Source organism: Coniophora puteana (assembly GCF_000271625.1).
Source record: "Coniophora puteana RWD-64-598 SS2 unplaced genomic scaffold CONPUscaffold_9, whole genome shotgun sequence".
Classification (NCBI taxonomy): Eukaryota; Fungi; Basidiomycota; class Agaricomycetes; order Boletales; family Coniophoraceae; genus Coniophora; species Coniophora puteana.
In genome coordinates, this window is record NW_006913061.1 from 945,941 (window position 1) to 963,263 (window position 17,323).

A 17,323-nucleotide genomic window follows, 5' to 3' on the forward strand; every position below is an offset into this window, starting at 1 on the left:
ACGATCTGGAATAAGTACACGGTTGACGTGATGGACCTTCGTTCTCTCTTTCACACAATCCATGACGCCCTTTCTCTGCCATCGCGATGTCCGACCTCGCGTTCTCTGACGTTTTCCCCCCTGACCACAACCGTAAGCTGTCTTATGGAGCAGCACGCCCTTGTCGCATTTGATGAATGTGCGTTTCAGGGTTTGTTCCCGTCCGCAGCGAGCACGAGATATGGCAAAAGCTCGCATACGAGTGCGCCCAGGGCGCGCTGTATGACTCCAGCGAACGGCCGCCGTTCTCTCGCTGTCTTCCGGGCACCCGCGTCGACCTTCTCAACACCCTTTCGCAGGCAGCCGAAGAGCCTGACCCGAAGCTCATCTGGCTATGCGGGGACTCGGGATCAGGCAAGTCGGCCGTCGCGCACTCGATTGCTGAGTGTATGCGCGAGAAGGACGTTCTCGCGGGGACCTTTTTCTTCTCTAGGACGAATCTTAAGTGTAACAACACACATTACCTTTTTCCGACTATCGCATACCAGCTCGGCTTGCTGCACCCGCGGGCTAGGGATATCGTCGTGAAGGCGATCAAGGAGGATCCTGCGCTGCTGAGCATCGCCAAGTCGCGACGAGATCAGTTCGAGAAGCTGGTCGTGGCTCCGCTGCGTCAGCTGCGGTACTCTTGGAAGAAGGGCAAGGTGATCGTGTTGGACGCGTTCGAGGAGGGAACGGCCGTCGAGGAGGTCAAGCCTCTCGTGGACCAGTTTCTCAGCTTGCTCCGCGACGAGTTGATTCCCGTATCCCACATCATTCTCACGAGCCGCCCATATGCGCACATCGATGCCGTTATGCGGGATGGAGATCTCTCGCGCGACGTACGTGTCGTGCGCTTGGACGAGTTTGATGCCAGGGACGATATATCGACTTTTCTTTCCATGTCGTTCAAGGACGTGCATACCCTCCATCGGCTGCCGTATCCAGATCCGTGGCCGAGCGAGGAGGAGATGAAAGTCCTACAGAGCTTGGCTGGAGGGCGGTTCATCATAGCCGCGACTATCATTAGACTGATGAGCCAAGGCACAGGCGAGCGGCCCACGCTGCATCCTAACGTGTTCCTCGGCAAGATCCTCGATGAAAAGCTGGAGATTGTTGACCAGCTATACCATTCCATCCTCACCTCGTCCGAGGATGCTGTGCGCGGATCTGCATACCTCTCCCCGCTCGCGGCCCTCGCCGAGCCGATTCACCTCCGGGCATTATCCGCTCTACTCTGCGCAGACATGCACCTTCTTTTACAGCCTCTCGCCTCCGTCATCGTCGTCCCTCCACCGGAGTCGGAGCTCAAGGTCCATATCTTCCATGACTCATTCAGAGACTTTCTATCCCAGTCCCAGAGGTGCAAGACGATGTTCGTTGAACCGGCCGTTGCGCACGCCGAGCTTGCATGCGCGTGTTTGCGGCTGATGATACAGAAGCTTCGCAGGGACATCTGCGCGCTAGGCGACTCTTCGAAGCTTCTCTCTGAGATAGATGACATCGAGACGAAAGGGGACGACTGCATCCCGCAGGCTCTTCGCTACGCTTGCCAGTACTGGGCTTATCACCTCCAGAATGCACGTGCGGATGCAGAGCTGGTGTCGCTTGTGTTCGAGTTTCTGACCAAGCACGTCTTGCATTCTGTCGAAGTTCTTGCCCTCCTTGAGCAGCTCGACTTTGCCGCGACCTCCCTCTTTGAAGCTCGACGAGCGTTACTCGTAAGTGCTCTCAACAGCAACTTTTCAGCGGTAATGATACTGATACTGAGAATAGAAATGGCAACCGTTCAACAAGAAGGACGTGGCAATAGCTCTCCTGTACGACGCCCATCGTCTGGTTCTTGAATTCTTTGATCCGATATCCATCTCTCCACTGCACATTTACGAATCTGCCCTACCTCTGTGCCCCACAAACACCAAACTCCGTCGATACTATGCTCATATCGCAAGCGAAGCGTCAATACTGGCTGTAGAGGGCATCGATGAAGACTGGGACTGTATTACCCGCGTCATCGGGGCTGACTCCTACGTGACTGCCGTCGCCGTATCTCCAGACGGCTCCCTCATCGCGAGCGCTTCTGAGAACAGAGTCCACATGTGGGACTCAACCACGGGTACCTTGATCGCGTCTGCCGGAAAGCAGCCGCACTTGGGCGCTCCGCTGGTCTTCTCTCCGTGCTACCCTATGCTTGCGTATTGCTGCGATGACGGCACTTGGACCGTATGGGACTTTGAGCGCGACGTATGCGTCGAATTAGTGGAAGAAGATGATCGGGATAGTCGTGGTGGCCGTTACCAACCTAGCCGTTGTGCGATCGCGCCGGACGGGCGAAGCATCGCATGTGCCAGAAAAACGCACGGAGAAGCTCAGCTGGCTGTCTGGAACATAGAATCCGGCCCACCCGCCCTCGTCTTCCGCTACCGGGTACACACGGAGTCCCAAGTCGTTGCCACCTCCTTCTCCAACCAAGGCGACAGAATCTCCTTTGTGAACCTCGATGATGTGAGCATCCTCTCCAGCCACACCGGCGAGCTCCTCTCGCGGTGGAGGCTTACCCGGAGGCAGTTCTTCCCCGGAAGCTGGCATTGTTTCACTGCCGATGATCGCTTCCTCCTCATTGTGGACGATATTAGCGTCACCGTAACATCGGTTGACGGATCCTCGCAGAGGACGATCAACACCTTCACGTCTGCTAATCCTCCCCCACGCTCTCGTCTAGGGCTGGCGGAAATGAGAGATTGGTTCAAACGTCTCCAGTTGAGGCCTAGCAACAACCCTTTGGCTCTCGTTCAACCCTTTCTGCTTAACAACGCTGTCGTGGCAGTCAAAGCGGCGGACGTAATTTACACACCTTGGAGATGTTTTTGCTTGAACAAAGAACAATCACAGGGAAGAAAGCATGTCTCCGCTCGCAGGGGAGCTCCACAGTACTCTCGAATCATGATCATTGACCTCTCCATCCTAGTCGAGCGGCCGCCGGAATCTCGCAATCTACGGCGGCTCCGCTACATAAACAGCCTGCAGGACGCCAATGTCGCCGTGTTCTTGGAAGAGTCTCCCGATGGTCCTGTTTTATGCTCGGTTTCGTCTGTGAAGGGCACAGTGACGACGGTAACCCAAGGTCTTCCGCAGCCATTTCACAGTTACACTCAGCTGGCAGTATCTTCCGATGCACGGATCTTCGCCTGCCTGGGAGCTGGCAAGGGGAAAAACAGTGTCATCGCTCTCTTTAGCTTTGAGTTGGGTGGTCGGCATTTGGGGAACATAACGTGTCCTGTCAATGAAGCCTTCCCTGCACAGCTGCACAACTGCAGGAAGCTTTTTTCGCGACAGTCAACCTACTTTGCGCTCACAGTTGCGGGTTGCCTTTGTGTCTGGAGCATTGCAAAAAGGACTCTTGTTCTCCATGACTCGGAGTCGTTTTCCACTGCAAATCAATACAGTGATGCACTTTCGTTTTCGGATGACGAAACGAAGGTGGCGTGCCTGTATCGACGTGGAAGTTCTCGAGCACTCGTCGTTTACACGCTTGCAGACAGTTCGGTGACTTCATCCACTCTCGCACCTCGGGCACTGACCACCATGGCTGTGGCTACAAACGTTACATTCGACGACTTCAGAGATAACCCGGACGGAACCATCAGTCATTTATCGCTCGCGAACTCAGGGTATGTCCGGTTTATCCGCTCCACGCCGAAGGAGATTGCGCTCTTCGAGTGGAGTCCCGCCGTGCAGCCTGCTCCTACCCGTCTCGCGCTCTGGTCGACAGATACGGGCGTTGGCCTCGTCCGCGCCTCACCGCAATTCAGCAGGCTCGTGCGTTCGACTATTGGCGACCAACGTGCGCTCAACATCCGGACGCCGAAATCAAAGGCACAGGGTGACGGTGAGGGGGGCGTGCGATCGACCGTGGTAGAAGAAGAAATCAGGGAGGGCAGCGGGGAAGGAAACCGTGTTCTATACGACACATACACCTGGTCGGATATCTGTGTAAGTCGTGGTTGGTTGGTGGTTGGTGGGAGGAGAGTATGCTGGCTGCCGGCGCGGTATAGACCTGGGGCCCAGTATAGGGAATTGGGATTCCGGGCGCTCGGTAATGGTGTTATTCTACTGAAGGAGGAGCGCCAGGTTATTCTGCAGTTTAGAGATGTCCATGTGCAATTCTATGAATGATTGCTACAGTGTACTCATCAGTCCTTAGAACTTCTCGGATGTAATACCGTACCTCGGAACTATTCGAAGTAAGTTTGGTACATTCACAGCGACCTTCCGTGCTAAGGATCGACTCGCATTTGACTTATTGATAACACTATAATACATCTGACAAGATCCGATATATACCTGTAATTCACATGGAATTATTCTAGCAACCGGTTCAAACATCTTCCTTGCTCTCGTTGGACCCTTGGCCGTTATTTTCGTCGGAGTTCTCAACATCGTCATCAACCCGCGCGAATTTGAGACTCGGGCAAGGTGCAACCGCACAGCAGTTGCCTCCTCCATCCTGACAATCTCCGAGCTCCGCAGCATCGCTCTGGTCCTGGTTGTGTGAGGTCGTCGTGGTATCTGCCCTCCATGCAATACCGCGCGAGATACGATAGATCACAAGGAGCGGGGATATTATCTGCACCTGGGAGAGCACGGCAATGCAGAGGTACCTAGCGGGGTGCTGAGCGAGGTAGAATCCTGTAGCGATACTGAAAGTGACGGTGAGGAGCGCGCATGACTCGACGAAGATCGTGGCCATGTCAGTGTACTGCTTTGGATGCGCGATGCAGGTGCCTGATGTGATCAGGTTAACGGGAAGTATGTAAAGGACGCAAGGCAGCACATACCCATGTGCTTGGTAAACCACCTGCGAAAGGTGTATAGTCGGAGGGCCATGAACGAGGTGGTATATACGTTGATAACCAGAGAGAGAACAAAAACTGGGATCGTTGTTTTGAAAGTGATTTTGGCGTAAAAGTCATGGCCCGGTAAGGAGGACATTATAACGGTAAGGCCACACGATACTATATGGCATATTTTCATCAGTCAGAGGGATGAGGTGCTGGCGCCGAGAGTAGGTGAGGTAAGGCGTACCGCAGAGACCGATATAAGCGAGCATGGGAATCGGCATCAACCACGAGTACCACGCAGAGTCAAACCATATTGTACGCATTCGCCATATCTGATAGAGCATGAGTTATAACTTCATACATCGACCGAACGAACTGATCGACGAGATAGATTTGTGCACGCACCATGAGACCATCGGCAAGACAGATGGCTAGCACATTGGCCGCATCGCCGATGATATTCTCCGGCATCGTGAAATCCGCCCACTCCGATGGCGCCTGCACTTCAAGCCTGCGATACACGTACGCGTCCTGCATCGTGCGCGAAAGACAGGCGATATACAGCGTGCCACACAGCCAGAGGAGTACGACGTATCCGACGAGAATGGCGAGCCACCGGCGACAGTGCATCGCGCGCGAGCGCCGGGCGAGCAGCGTGTGCACGCATGCGCCCGCGAGAACGGTCATGATGCCGTAGAAGGTGCCGCAGACGGTCGTGCTCCCGACGAGCTTGATAGCGTCCGCGAGGAGCTGCTCAGACGTTTCTGGCGGGACGCTGGCGCTGCCGTTAACCGAGCCCGAAGACATAATAGCGACAACCGCTAAGAAGATTAGCCGTAACTGGCGCAGGGTGCGAGTGAGTAGCCTGAGACGTGTTTAGAAGAAGAAGTTGAGGAGCTGGGACATGCGGAGACTCGAAAGCCCATTGAAGACAGGAATTAGTTGACGCTGAGGGGGAACATGGCGAGCTATGTGGTCTGGCACAGTTGCTGGGCGGCAGTCGGTATGCAATCAGCCGGACGGTTTGCAGTTATGCAAATATCTAGAATCGTCATAATTTGCAAGGAAAAACAAATTATCATATATCATATGACAGCGATGACCTTCCGCCGGAGAGGAGAGAGCGGGAGCAGATAGGTCGCGGGCAAATGTCAGGCCGCCTCGCCAAATCGAGTGACGCGACGGAAGAAATGCTCGGAGACTTCGAGATGCCATGAAAGCATTCAGCAAACAATTGACTCCCTCGTCAAAGTGCAGGAGACTGGTTTGACAGTCCAGTTGAGAGAGAGAAAAACATGGCGAAGTTCCCCCTATAGGTCCAGCGGTGACCGGTGACCGGCGAACAGTTCCACGACGTTGGAGGGGAATTTGGGGGTATGCGGCACGGGACTGCATACACCGGCTGAAGACCCCTATCAGGTTATCAGGGCGTTCCGCTCGATTCGGGGCTAAGTTACACCAGAAAACACGTTGAGGCTGAATTCGATCATAAGACTTGTGCAAAAGGGCTTAGTGAATTCATATATTTCTCGCTCCCCTTGATGAAATCGAAGTTGGAGGTTTTCGTTGAGATTGAGCACAGATCCTTCCAGCTAAGGTGCTCTAGTTGATTCGTGGACGTCAGACAGGTGAAAAGGTTTCCTTTTGACAATTCGATCTCTCAAGATCTGACGATTTTCTCGGATGTTAGCCTTTGCTAGCCAGCTGATTGTGCATACGTACAGCCCCAATCGTCATAGTTCGTCACTGGCGCAGTCCCTCTTTCAAGGCCCGCCCTCCTTGCCAGGCATCTTGCATAAGATAGTGTACTACTGTATACATCCGTGTCCGTCACCTCGTGGTCATTGATCCCAAGTTCGTAAAAAAGGGTAGCTGCACCTGACTTATGAGGTCCCTTTCCCTCCCTTTCCCTTAGTAGCCCCTAGGCCCGCATCGTTCTTAGCCCAACCCACAAGGCGTAGTGCACTCCGACGACTCCACGTAGGGCCCATATCTTCCATCCATCGCATTCGCCACTTGGACTCTCGCGTTCATTTTCTCCAGGGGTTTTAGAGCGAGAGCTGGAGCGAGATGAACCAGACTCGAGCCAGCGCGCGAGAAACTCACGTAGGACGTCTTCGGCTCGCAGCTCCGCGAGGACGAGCGCCCATGCGCCGGGCGGCGTCGCTGCGCACAGTGTATCCACGAGCGCAGGGAGCAGCGACGGGTGGTATATGCAGTCTATGGCGAGAACGAGGGTGTACTTTGGGTCTGCGTCTACGTGTAGATGTTGTTCGTCGGAGGAATGGGAGGTGTTGTGATGGTTGATGCGTTGTGCGGAGGGTTTCGTTGTGGGATGATTGGCGAGCTTTGGGGTGCGAAAAGGAGGCATGGGGAGATACGCAGCGCGCCTTGCTACAGGCAGAGAGCGTAGGACTTCCCAGTCGAGAGGTTCGACAACAACGTTGTTCAGAGATGAACGTGAAGCTGAATCCGGGTCTGAGGTAGTTGATGCGAGATTGAGTGCCACATTCTTCCGGAGCAGCGGGAGGAGCGCGGAGACGTCTGTGAGCGTGTACGTGCGCACAAGCGGGGAGAGGGCTGCGCCGAGGAGGCCTGTGCCTGCTCTGCGTGTTCGGCGGGTGCGTTGAGATAATGAAACGGGGCAGGATGGAACTAGGAACGCACCCGAGTTCGAGAACATGAGTATTTGCTAACGTGGCTCCATTGAATAGAGGAAGCGAGTTCGTGGATAGGAAGGCATTCTGTTGGAGGATGACTCGCGCAAGCTCAACACTGCAAAGGACGGTAGCCAGGCATCAGACTTGGACGCTAGGTGCGCATACATGAAGGAAGAAAGTGATCGAACGAACCTCGCGCGCCATAACACGCTTCCCGTGTCTCCACTTCGACTCCTGAGCGCGGTTTTGTCCTGCGCGAGGGTGAACGTCTTCACAATCTCCTCCTCCTCCAGCCTCCTCCCCTTCTTTCCAGACTGGGGTTGTCCCTTCGAACTCTGCTTCCTCTGGTGTCGCGATGCACGAGGTTTCTTCTCTCTTCCTTTGCCTTTGTCTCCATCTTGAGCAGTTAGTGACGTTGGTGATTCTGGGTGAGCGACGGAGGTATCATCAGGAGTTTGTGTGGAGGACTCAGTGAGGGCATCTTCGGCCAGGGGGCGTCTGAGCGTGATGTCAATTGTGAGTGTATCCTGGCGCGAATCAATATGCCCTAAGCCGCGAAAGCCGTCAGGACCGACAAGTTCAATGGGAGCACCGCGGAGGGTGGTGTAAAGAAGGAAGATCTAAAGGTCAAAACGGTGGTGGTGTAAGATAAGCGAGTAAACGGGAGTGAAACGCGTCAGGCCAGCGATTTCAGATGCATGAAAACGACGCATATATGCACCTCTTCATCTGGGTCTGTGACGAGTTCTGCGTCGGAGGGGAGATTAATTAGTACGTCTTTGTCCTGGTTCATGAAGGGCGTTCGTGACGACGAAGTGAACGAGTAGAATACAAGCGCGACGAAGACGCTACGGATATATGCGTGATTATAGAGTACAGATGATAATATCGAAAGAAAGCAAGAACGTGGCAACGCCCACTCTGAACTAATTCCATCTTTCGCTGCGTTATGGTGTCTCTGTCGCGTCCAGCGCTTCTGCTGCCTGTAGAGTCCAAAGACTGATATCGTCCTGTGGGAGCTTGCTCCACTTTTCGTATACCTGAACAATTGATTCCAAAGGGGAGAGTCTCAGTATCACGGGAACGAGCATACCGAGGTCGATGTCACTCACGTCGTCAAACAGATCCAACAGCTCGTTCGCCTTCTCCTCTGCCTCCTGCGCGTTTGCGTCGTCCTCCTTTATCTGTCGGCTGAGTGTCAAGTTTTCCTGTTCCATCTGCCCGGGATGGGTCAGCGTGTTCCACAAAAACACACTGTATTCAAGAAAAGTAGCAGAGACACTTACTCTACTCAGCGTTGCCCTCAGCCGTTCCACCTCTGCCTCCATAACCCTGACACCGCGGGCGCGCACCGCGCTGCGCGGGTCGAGGCTCTCACGCCAGATGTCGAGGCGGTCGGTCTCGCCTTGTTTCTTGCGTACACGGGCTTCGGTAACGACAGCGTGCAGGATGTTGACGCCTTCGCGCGCGTGCTGCTCAGAGAAGAGAGTTTCACAACTAGCCTGATTGTAACGTTAATGATCGACCGTGGTTCGACTGGTATGCGGAGAAAACGCACGGTGACTTGGGATTCCATATGCCGCGAGACAGCGTTGAACACCGCCTGCGCGCCCTCTGGGTCCTCGCTACACCATACCGAGAAGCATTGAGCAAAGTCTTCGTATCTGCGACGTAGACGTGAGCACGCGATTCACTCATTTAGATGGGCTGAGACTGACGACCACTTGTGAGCAGCCTGCTGTATGGCGACTTGCAGGGCCGAGTGAAAAGCTGTCCAGCGCTTGCTGTCTGTTGTCGAAGATGAGGAAGACATGCTCGTTCAAGTTGTTGAAGCGCGTCGCGGGGTCGGTGGCGGTGAAGACGCTCGAGGGCCACGTGCTCGCGAATCGTCGGCAATATCCGGCACGCGCATCTCGCTTGCTTCCGACGCATACAACTTGTTTCTCCTCCTCCTGTGTTAGTTTTTTTCTTGCCAGTTACCATAGATTACCACGCATACCGGAAGGCATCGAACAATCAAACACCATGCCCATTTCTGTCCATTCGCGCCCCTTTCCGTCCCCAGCTCGATTCTAGATGCTCGAGGGGTTGCTTTTGGTTGCTTATCCCAAGCTTGACATGTGACAGCTTGGCCGGCGGGCGGCTGATCCGGAAGTTTATGACGCTTGCCAGCAATGTTCACCGCATAATGGTTCCGTGAAGGTTTGATGAAATCTGCTCTGCTCTACATACCTCCAATCTGCTCCAGCAAACGTTCGCGTCCTTTCTTTACTCTCGACTGGGTCTTTCTGACCGGCTTTCACATGCAAGCAATAGGTTTCCAGCAGTCCGATAAACAGGTGCTTTCAGCTACTCTGCACGCCCAGATGCGGATGTCTGGATCGACGGATGACTACATTTTCAATAGATTCAAGCAGATCTTTGTAGATCCTCGACGTCGAACTGGTGACTTGATCATAAGCGTACCTTTGACAGGTAACAATTGGAAACGGCGACAGGACCAGATAGGACCTGATAGGACCTCGAGGTTTCGCCTGGTTCCACAAGATTCCTGGGACGTCAAGGAGGCCCATCATGATGAGCGACACCTCTGCATATCTCCACACGCACTCGTCAATGCAGCTAATAACAACGCTTCGCAAGCAAGACCCCAATTGAATGCTACGAGGTATATCGCAGCGTCGCACAATGTACACCTTTCCAATTGTACCACTTCCAACGCTAAATCATCAAGCTCAAGGTACACACGTCAGATCTGAAGGCGATGGCTGCGACATCGACGTCGGAGTGCAGAAATTCTTTTTTTGACCTGCCAAACATGGGAACCTCCAACGCTGTAGTAGCTACGCTAGTACACGCTAGCTGCCGCTGGCTGCCGGCGCTTGAGCGCCCTCTGTCTTCGATCATCCACCGCCAGCCAGCGCCTCGTTGCTTGACATGTCGCCATTCAAGATACTATCACAATGTGGTTCCGGCATGCAGCATGCAATTTGTCCAATGGGAGCACTTGCTCCGCCTGCCATCCTACCCGGACGCTCTCTTTCGCCTCCCGCCGCCCAGACCTGTCCATTATAGGAACTTATTGGGCCGACGTCGCGGGCTGGTGCGGGCGGAGTGTATACATATGATAACAAATAACTGATATGTGTTGCTGCCGTCACGATGGGCCCTGTTCCCCAGTTTATTCGCTGCCCACACATTTGGACCAATACCCTCTTCGCAACTTAGCTTCCGTCCACTCTTTTTTTCTGCTTTGCTTTACTCCCCCAACCTCATTCTTCCCTCATACCGTAGCGGCGGCCATACCGTTACTCCCCATCTTCCGCTCCCCATCTTGGAATCGACACCGCCCCAATGGCGGCGCCCAACGGCAGCTCCGGCGTCCCGCCAGAGACACCACAGGAGCTCCTCGCGGACAGCATCAAGCTCATAGGGAGCACGACCGTCTGCGGCACGTTCTACGGCCTCATGACCGTGCTTGCGTGTGCATGCGTGCAGACGTTCCTCTCCCGCACCTCGCGCGCGCGGCGCACCCGCGGCCGGCTCGTGTTCCTCGTTGGGTACGTGGGGCTCCTGTGGTTGGGCGGCACATTGTACGTCGTGGGTCTGGCGCGCTCGATCCAGGACGCGTACGTGGACCTCAGGCTGAAGATTCCATCCCCGGCCGCGTGGAACGACTTTCAGCTGCCCGAGGCTATTTTGGCGGACGCGGCATATTCGGTGTCAACGTGCCTTGCTGATGGGCTGATGGTCAGTGGTCCTTTACGCATTCACGATTCTTGTGGGGCGTACTCGCATGGTTGTTGAAAGTCAGCGATGTAGGTATGGCGGTTTCGGACGATGTGGTACGACTCGAGGCTGTATTGGCTACTCATGCCGTTCCCTATACTCCTCTACCTTGCCGTCGCTGGTAACCGTCTTTTTTCGGTTGAGTCAGGTTATCTTACTGATGAAGTACGGACGGGTTTCTGTCTGCAGTACTCAGTTTCGTGTCGGTGGTGACGTGCTCCCTTCCGGGACACAACTTCTACTCCAAGCTCGCATACAAGACGACTATTCCCGGCTTCGTCACCTCTGTCGTTCTTAACTTCTACACCACCTCACTCATGGCTGGCCGTCTCTATACCTTCCGTCGGCGCTTCATACGAGATATCGGTGCGTCGCATCTCAGGCTCTATGATGCCTTTTACTTGCGCCCCGAGAACTGCATATTTATCCGCACCAATACGACTGTCCATAGGCGGCGCCACCTTACACACCAAACAATACACCAACATTGCCGGGATGCTCGTCGAGTCCTGCGCACTGTTCACGATGACGTCGCTCATTTTCATCGGCTTCTACCTCTCCGGACACCCCGCCGAGTTCGTCATGATCGCGATCCTGTCGCAGATGCAGATCATCGCGCCGCTGCTCGTCATGCTCCGCATCTCGCGCGGCATCGCGTGGGAGGCGACGACGGCCTCGACGCTGCATGCGCGGAGCCGGCACGATGTCGTCGAGCTGGGCGACCGCCGCCGGCGCCGCGAGACTGGAGACGAGGAGGATGAGAACCCGAGTGCGCTGTCGAGTCTGAAGTTTGCGAGGCACGATGATGTCGACGGCGAGGGGGGGCCGATTAAGGCGCAGGAGCTGCATCCTGGGGAGGCTGATGTATGAGGAGGTGATCATGATGGTTTCCGGATTTTACGTCGTCGCTTGCATAGCGCTCTAAGGGCTTGCACCCTTGTAAACGCCAGGCGTGATTTTGCTGTATAACGGATAGAAAGGCCTTCAGGACCACTACTCCCCTTGCTGTGGCACTTTGTCTATGAGAGTGCCGGGCGGTGATGTTGAGTTGGATGGTACCTGGGAATTAAAGCTTACTTTTTGGATGTTACAGCCTTTATTATCACCGACTGTACATAGCTGGATCTTCAAGCACACAATCGTGGTTGTTCTGGTCGAACAGCTCATTATGGATGATGATTTACTACATCGGAACAACTCGTCCCGCTTATCTGTATCCTTGGCTTGACAGCACTGCCCAGAATCATTGCAGCAAGTCTGGGATCAGCACAACCTAACCTTTACCGCTGTCCAAAATGACGGCAGCTCCCAGAAGTGCTGTAAGCCAGTTCTGACCGTGTTATCAGAGCCATAGGCGCCTTTGATTGTTCCATCATCTTGCAGAGCTTCAAGTTGTTCCTGGGATGCTCACACAGGACTTTGGATGAGTTATGCATGCTGCTACCACGTCAAGGGTTTAGCAACGCCCGAAAATGAGCACTTCGAGCTCATTTTCGGGTCCTTGGAACCAATGTAGTAAAAATAGACAAACACAAGAACACATGAGAATCCTCGGAGAATCTACACCACCGTATGCCAAGTATGAGCGTCAAATGAAAACCAATACTAATCCCGAAGCTAGCTTGTACTTAAACTCCACTCGTATCGCTTCCCTCAGTAAGCACCTCTTCCGGTACCACGCTTACGAGCACAGAAGAAGACCAAGGCTGCCGAATGTGTGTGTTTTCATTCTCCCATCGTTATGACGCATCTCTTACGTTCTTCAGCTATTCTCTTCAGGTAGTACAGGCGTATTCTGGAGAAAGGGAAGAGCAATGAAATGGTTTCGATCGACGTTCAACTCGCAATGGCGCCATTATCCAGGACATCATCAAACCAAGCCTGAAGCCGAACCAAACACTATCAACCGTACAGCAGTGATGGACTCGCAGGTGCGAAGCCTTGCGGCTAGCCAGCGTCCGACGCCAGAAGACCGGGTTCCAGGTCGCAAGGAGACCATCCGCCGTGACCTCAACTATGCCTTCAAGAGACACATCAACAACAATATATCCATACGTCTCATTCAATGTAGCGACATCAACAACCTCAGGCTCGTTGGTCGTCGGGAAGTGAGAGAGTACTTCCAAGCTCAAATCGAAGACTTCGAGATTTCCTCATTAAAGATCGACCCAGAAGACCAAGAAGGTTTCATGAATGCGGTGAAGAAGATAGTTAAATATGCTATTCTTTCCCATAGGTGGTCGGACGACGAGCTCTCTTTTCAAGACTTTGGTCAGGAACGGAGCTTGCAGTCAACGGGGTGGGCTAAAATCGTCAGCTTTTGCACCGAGGCCGCTCGCCAGGGCATGTGCTTTGCATGGATCGACACGTGCTGCATTGACAAGACTAGCAGCGCTGAGCTGGACGAGTCCATCCGGTCCATGTTCAAGTGGTACCAGAGCGCGGCAACTTGTATCATCCACCTAGATCAAACCACAACGCTGGAGAACATCGCCGGAGATGAGTGGTTTCGCAGAGGGTGGACTCTTCAGGAGCTTTTAGCTCCGGGCTCGAAAAAAATCCAGATTTTTAACAGGCACTGGCACTGCATTGCTTCACATTCGGAAAACGATGGCCAGTCTTCGTCCAGTAAGGCGCTGAATATTGTCTCTCGCGTCACAGGAATACCCGGCCACGATCTGAGAAGGTTCCGACCATCACCTCGGGAGGTAGACCAGCGCATGACCTGGGCGGCAAATCGAGAGGTCACCAGGGAGGAAGACTCAGCATATTTGTTAATGGGTATTTTTGACGTATCCATTTCGATAGCGTACGGGGAAGGTCTCGACCGGGCGTTCTATCGTCTGATCGAAGCCATTATGGCGGCCGGAGCAGACCCTTCCGTCCTCAACTGGGGAGGAAAACCAGCCAAGAATCACGCCACAGCATGCATGCCTGCTTCGCCAGCAAGCTATCAATATCACCCGAAACGAGATAAGTTAAATACGTATCGATTGGATATGACCCTCTCCGGCAAGGGCTTGCGTCTTTCTCTACCTGTATTTCCTCTCATCTGGAGGTGTCACGGTCGGAAGCTGTCTTTTTCGTTCAACAAGGCTCCTTTACGGGGGGTCACCTTTAGCGTTACGAATTTGGAGGACGACCGGTTCCACCCTCAGAAAAGCTTCGTTCACTCCTTTGTCCTTGGAGTTACCAATTATAGCGTAGTATCAGATCACTTCGAGAATCTATCAGTGGTGATCCACCGGCCTCTAACTGGATGGATCCTCACAAGGTCACCAACATACAACTCTGAGAGGCAGTACATTGAGGCAGGCAGGCCATGGAGAAGGGTTTCCACCACGATGATATATGTTCCTTTAGATAAAACACCAAGCAGAGTGGTGGTCAGCACCGGGAGGCTAGAGGAAGTGTACTTGTAGTCACTATATGTAATTATGTGTTCTTGGCATACGCTTCGACGACTATGGGATATGTCATATGTGGAGGTTCGGGGCTCGCTGGGCGCACGATAACGTGGTGCGCGGTTGTCCTGGGAAATGTCGATGGGGTGACTCGTTCGCATGTTCCTTGCCTCGAGATAGATGCAAGTGTAGTGGACTCCACCGCACTGAGCGTTATCATCGATTCATCAATGCATTACGGTAACTCCGCAAGGTCAGGCAGCCGGACTATTGATATGGCCGCAGTACCGTGCGGGATGTCACAGCAACTCAAAAGATAACACTCACCACAGTGCCACGCACGAGCGCTCATCAACACCTTCACTTCCTTCAATGGATTTCCCTTGTACATTGGATCGCTCAAGTCCCGGTTTTCAGACCTGCTCCTGGGGATGAGTGAACGGTCTGATAGCCAGAGCTACTGCGGCTCCCGACTGAGGAGCCCAAACAAGGTCGGTTACAAAATCCCCCTCGCAGTAGTAGTCGACGAATCCGATGTGCCAGTGAGTAGCTACGAGGGTACCAAGAACGCGGACCCGCCTGCAAACAAAGTCTATCACCCCCGGCGTCGAGCGCTCGCATTGAACGTTGACAGTATGCAGATATCTCTTGTCTTTCCCAAGGTGCATCGATTTTTGCTTGATCACCGTGTCTCATGTGAACAACGTTTGACACAGCCCAATCAGGGCACGAGTGGCTCCAGCGCTAATGTATAAGCGCTAATGTATATACATTGGATAGCCTTGGAGAACACAATGTGGTTGCTGTATGGCTTCCTGATGGGTATCACAACATGAATTTGGCTATAGTTGTTTTACATTTGAGGTTTGTACAGGATTCGGTGGGAGAGTGCCTGATACAAAAATATTGGGCTCAGCTTAGGTGACACGGCCATCAGTCAGCACTAGTCAGCCACAGACGCCAGATGGTGGCGGGATCCTTTCGTCAACCTTTCGTGGGCATACAGGTACTGTCAGACAAGCGTTAATGTCAGCACCGCGACCCTCAGCATATCCCACTATTGTGGATGAATCGCATCGCATCCACGTTCCCCAACAAGGTTCCGTGCGATAACGTTTCATGTCCACGTTCCCTACTGATGTTCGCTGTTACAGTGCTCCTTGTCCACGTTCCGCGCTATCCCATGTTGTTCTACGCCACCTTTCACGCAATGTTATTTTTCTCAAATTCTCTGAAGCGCACAGATACTAGTGCCTGCCTTTGTGCAATATATAAAGCCCCGTTCAGCCTCTGCATCTATAACAGCCAGTCGAACACCCTCAGATCAGTAGCTCAGTCAGTTGTTGATCTTCAGAATCTTCCTCTGTCACCAAACACAAACCAAATTAACACAAGATGGTGGTATGTTATTACCCGAATTTTCTGGTATTGTGGGTCTCCCTTATTAATCTGAATTTCATGAATTGCAGCACTTGATGCCTTTGGGTAAACATGACCCAGTCTACGTTGAGGGTGAGAGGATACTGTCTTTTCAGTGTTGACGACAATAAGCTTATCAGTGCACAGCGGAGAGGCGCTTCAAACAAGGATGGAAGAATCATAGCAAGACGTACCACATTGACGGAATATTTTATATCAATCAAGCTGGTCCCGTCGCCCAGCGACACCTGTCCCAGAACAGGGCTTACCTGTGAGAGAATTTCGTCCCATATAAGCGTCCTCTTGGTACTTATGCGTGATATAAATCGAAGCCAACAAGTCCAGAACCATACTTCTGGTGCAGCCGAGCAATACCTCTTCCATGGAACCAGACGCGCCTGCCACATCGGCGACGATAGGACGCAAATTAACCCCTGCAATCGCAGTGACTGCTATCTCTGCCACATCATCAAATGCTCGTTCAGTATGGCTCATGCGAGTGAGCTATTCCTCTTTCTAGCGGAAACACATATACCGCTGCTGACTGTTTTTACCAGATGCCAATGGCATGTTTGGCCCCGGGATTTACACGAGCAGCGTATCTTCGAGTGAGATATTGACAGATTGTCTCATATAAAATATAGTAGTTGCTAACTTTCATGGTAGAGTCTGACGGATACGTGTGGAACCACCACATCCACTCGCACAAACATGCTATGTTCTTAAGTAACGTCGTAACTGGCAGATCTCAGAAGCTATACGCGGCATCTCACGGCAGGCGCTCTCCTGATAATGGCTATGATTCTGTACGTCCACCCTCCATTCTGACAATGGGCTCGTGTTCACTTTTTTTTTGCCTCAATAGGTAGAGGCAGTCACGCACAAGCACGGTGGATCGGTGGATTACCCAGAGACTGTGGTTTACCGGGAGGACGCAATCCTGCCATCTGTGGTCATAATGTATACTCGGCACTAGCTTCGTTAATGCTGTTTCTGGCGGCTCGCTACCGACCCGTTCATGGATTCATTCACAACGCGCTAGCCCACCGGAAGATTACTATATGACCCTGTCTTTTATCTCCTGCTTTATACGACTTTATGTGCCCTTTGTACCAAACATTACGAGTGTATTAGCTTAGAGCTGCTAAATATCTCGAGGTTCTGGAACCGTCGTTTTTTTTAATCCTTTCTG

General features: G+C 53.0%; 7 protein-coding genes across 7 annotated transcripts; 4 read left to right on the forward strand and 3 right to left on the reverse strand.

Annotated features, from left to right (window-relative positions):
• Window positions 1-86: 86 nt before the first annotated feature.
• Window positions 87-3,675, forward strand: CONPUDRAFT_166885 (uncharacterized protein; the record flags this gene model as incomplete). Its single annotated transcript, XM_007772594.1, has 4 exons — window positions 87-132; window positions 190-1,739; window positions 1,795-2,859; window positions 2,987-3,675. 4 exons carry the CDS (start codon window positions 87-89, stop codon window positions 3,032-3,034), a joined length of 2,709 nt encoding a protein of 902 aa, XP_007770784.1. The 3' UTR covers window positions 3,035-3,675.
• Window positions 3,676-4,396: 721 nt separating this feature from the next.
• On the reverse strand, window positions 4,397-5,808 carry CONPUDRAFT_126852 (uncharacterized protein; the record flags this gene model as incomplete). The annotated part of the gene is made up of 4 exons (XM_007772595.1): window positions 5,265-5,808; window positions 5,104-5,191; window positions 4,857-5,033; window positions 4,397-4,803 (listed from the first exon to the last, which is right to left on the reverse strand). The coding sequence occupies exons 1-4, from the start codon at window positions 5,664-5,666 to the stop codon at window positions 4,397-4,399; spliced, it is 1,074 nt and encodes a 357-aa protein (XP_007770785.1). The 5' UTR covers window positions 5,667-5,808.
• Window positions 5,809-6,780: 972 nt separating this feature from the next.
• On the reverse strand, window positions 6,781-8,139 carry CONPUDRAFT_59850 (uncharacterized protein; the record flags this gene model as incomplete). Its single annotated transcript, XM_007772282.1, has 6 exons — window positions 6,781-6,874; window positions 6,941-7,206; window positions 7,276-7,463; window positions 7,516-7,634; window positions 7,712-7,861; window positions 7,988-8,139. Coding segments are annotated over 6 exons (969 nt in total), but the record flags the coding sequence as incomplete, so codon positions are not given.
• A 166-nt stretch (window positions 8,140-8,305) lies between these two features.
• CONPUDRAFT_107112 (uncharacterized protein) lies at window positions 8,306-9,335 on the reverse strand (the record flags this gene model as incomplete). The annotated part of the gene is made up of 5 exons (XM_007772596.1): window positions 8,306-8,559; window positions 8,632-8,736; window positions 8,806-9,021; window positions 9,078-9,183; window positions 9,238-9,335. The coding sequence occupies 5 exons, from the start codon at window positions 9,330-9,332 to the stop codon at window positions 8,467-8,469; spliced, it is 615 nt and encodes a 204-aa protein (XP_007770786.1). The 3' UTR covers window positions 8,306-8,466.
• Window positions 9,336-10,873: 1,538 nt separating this feature from the next.
• On the forward strand, window positions 10,874-12,442 carry CONPUDRAFT_166889 (uncharacterized protein; the record flags this gene model as incomplete). The annotated part of the gene is made up of 4 exons (XM_007772597.1): window positions 10,874-11,269; window positions 11,342-11,429; window positions 11,498-11,674; window positions 11,760-12,442. 4 exons carry the CDS (start codon window positions 10,874-10,876, stop codon window positions 12,176-12,178), a joined length of 1,080 nt encoding a protein of 359 aa, XP_007770787.1. The 3' UTR covers window positions 12,179-12,442.
• Window positions 12,443-13,497: 1,055 nt separating this feature from the next.
• On the forward strand, window positions 13,498-14,205 carry CONPUDRAFT_59530 (HET-domain-containing protein; the record flags this gene model as incomplete). The annotated part of the gene is made up of 1 exon (XM_007772267.1): window positions 13,498-14,205. A coding segment is annotated over one exon (708 nt), but the record flags the coding sequence as incomplete, so codon positions are not given.
• A 2,238-nt stretch (window positions 14,206-16,443) lies between these two features.
• Window positions 16,444-17,107, forward strand: CONPUDRAFT_59609 (uncharacterized protein; the record flags this gene model as incomplete). Its single annotated transcript, XM_007772271.1, has 4 exons — window positions 16,444-16,630; window positions 16,689-16,739; window positions 16,798-16,937; window positions 16,997-17,107. 4 exons carry the CDS (start codon window positions 16,444-16,446, stop codon window positions 17,105-17,107), a joined length of 489 nt encoding a protein of 162 aa, XP_007770461.1.
• Between the last annotated feature and the right edge of the window lie 216 nt (window positions 17,108-17,323).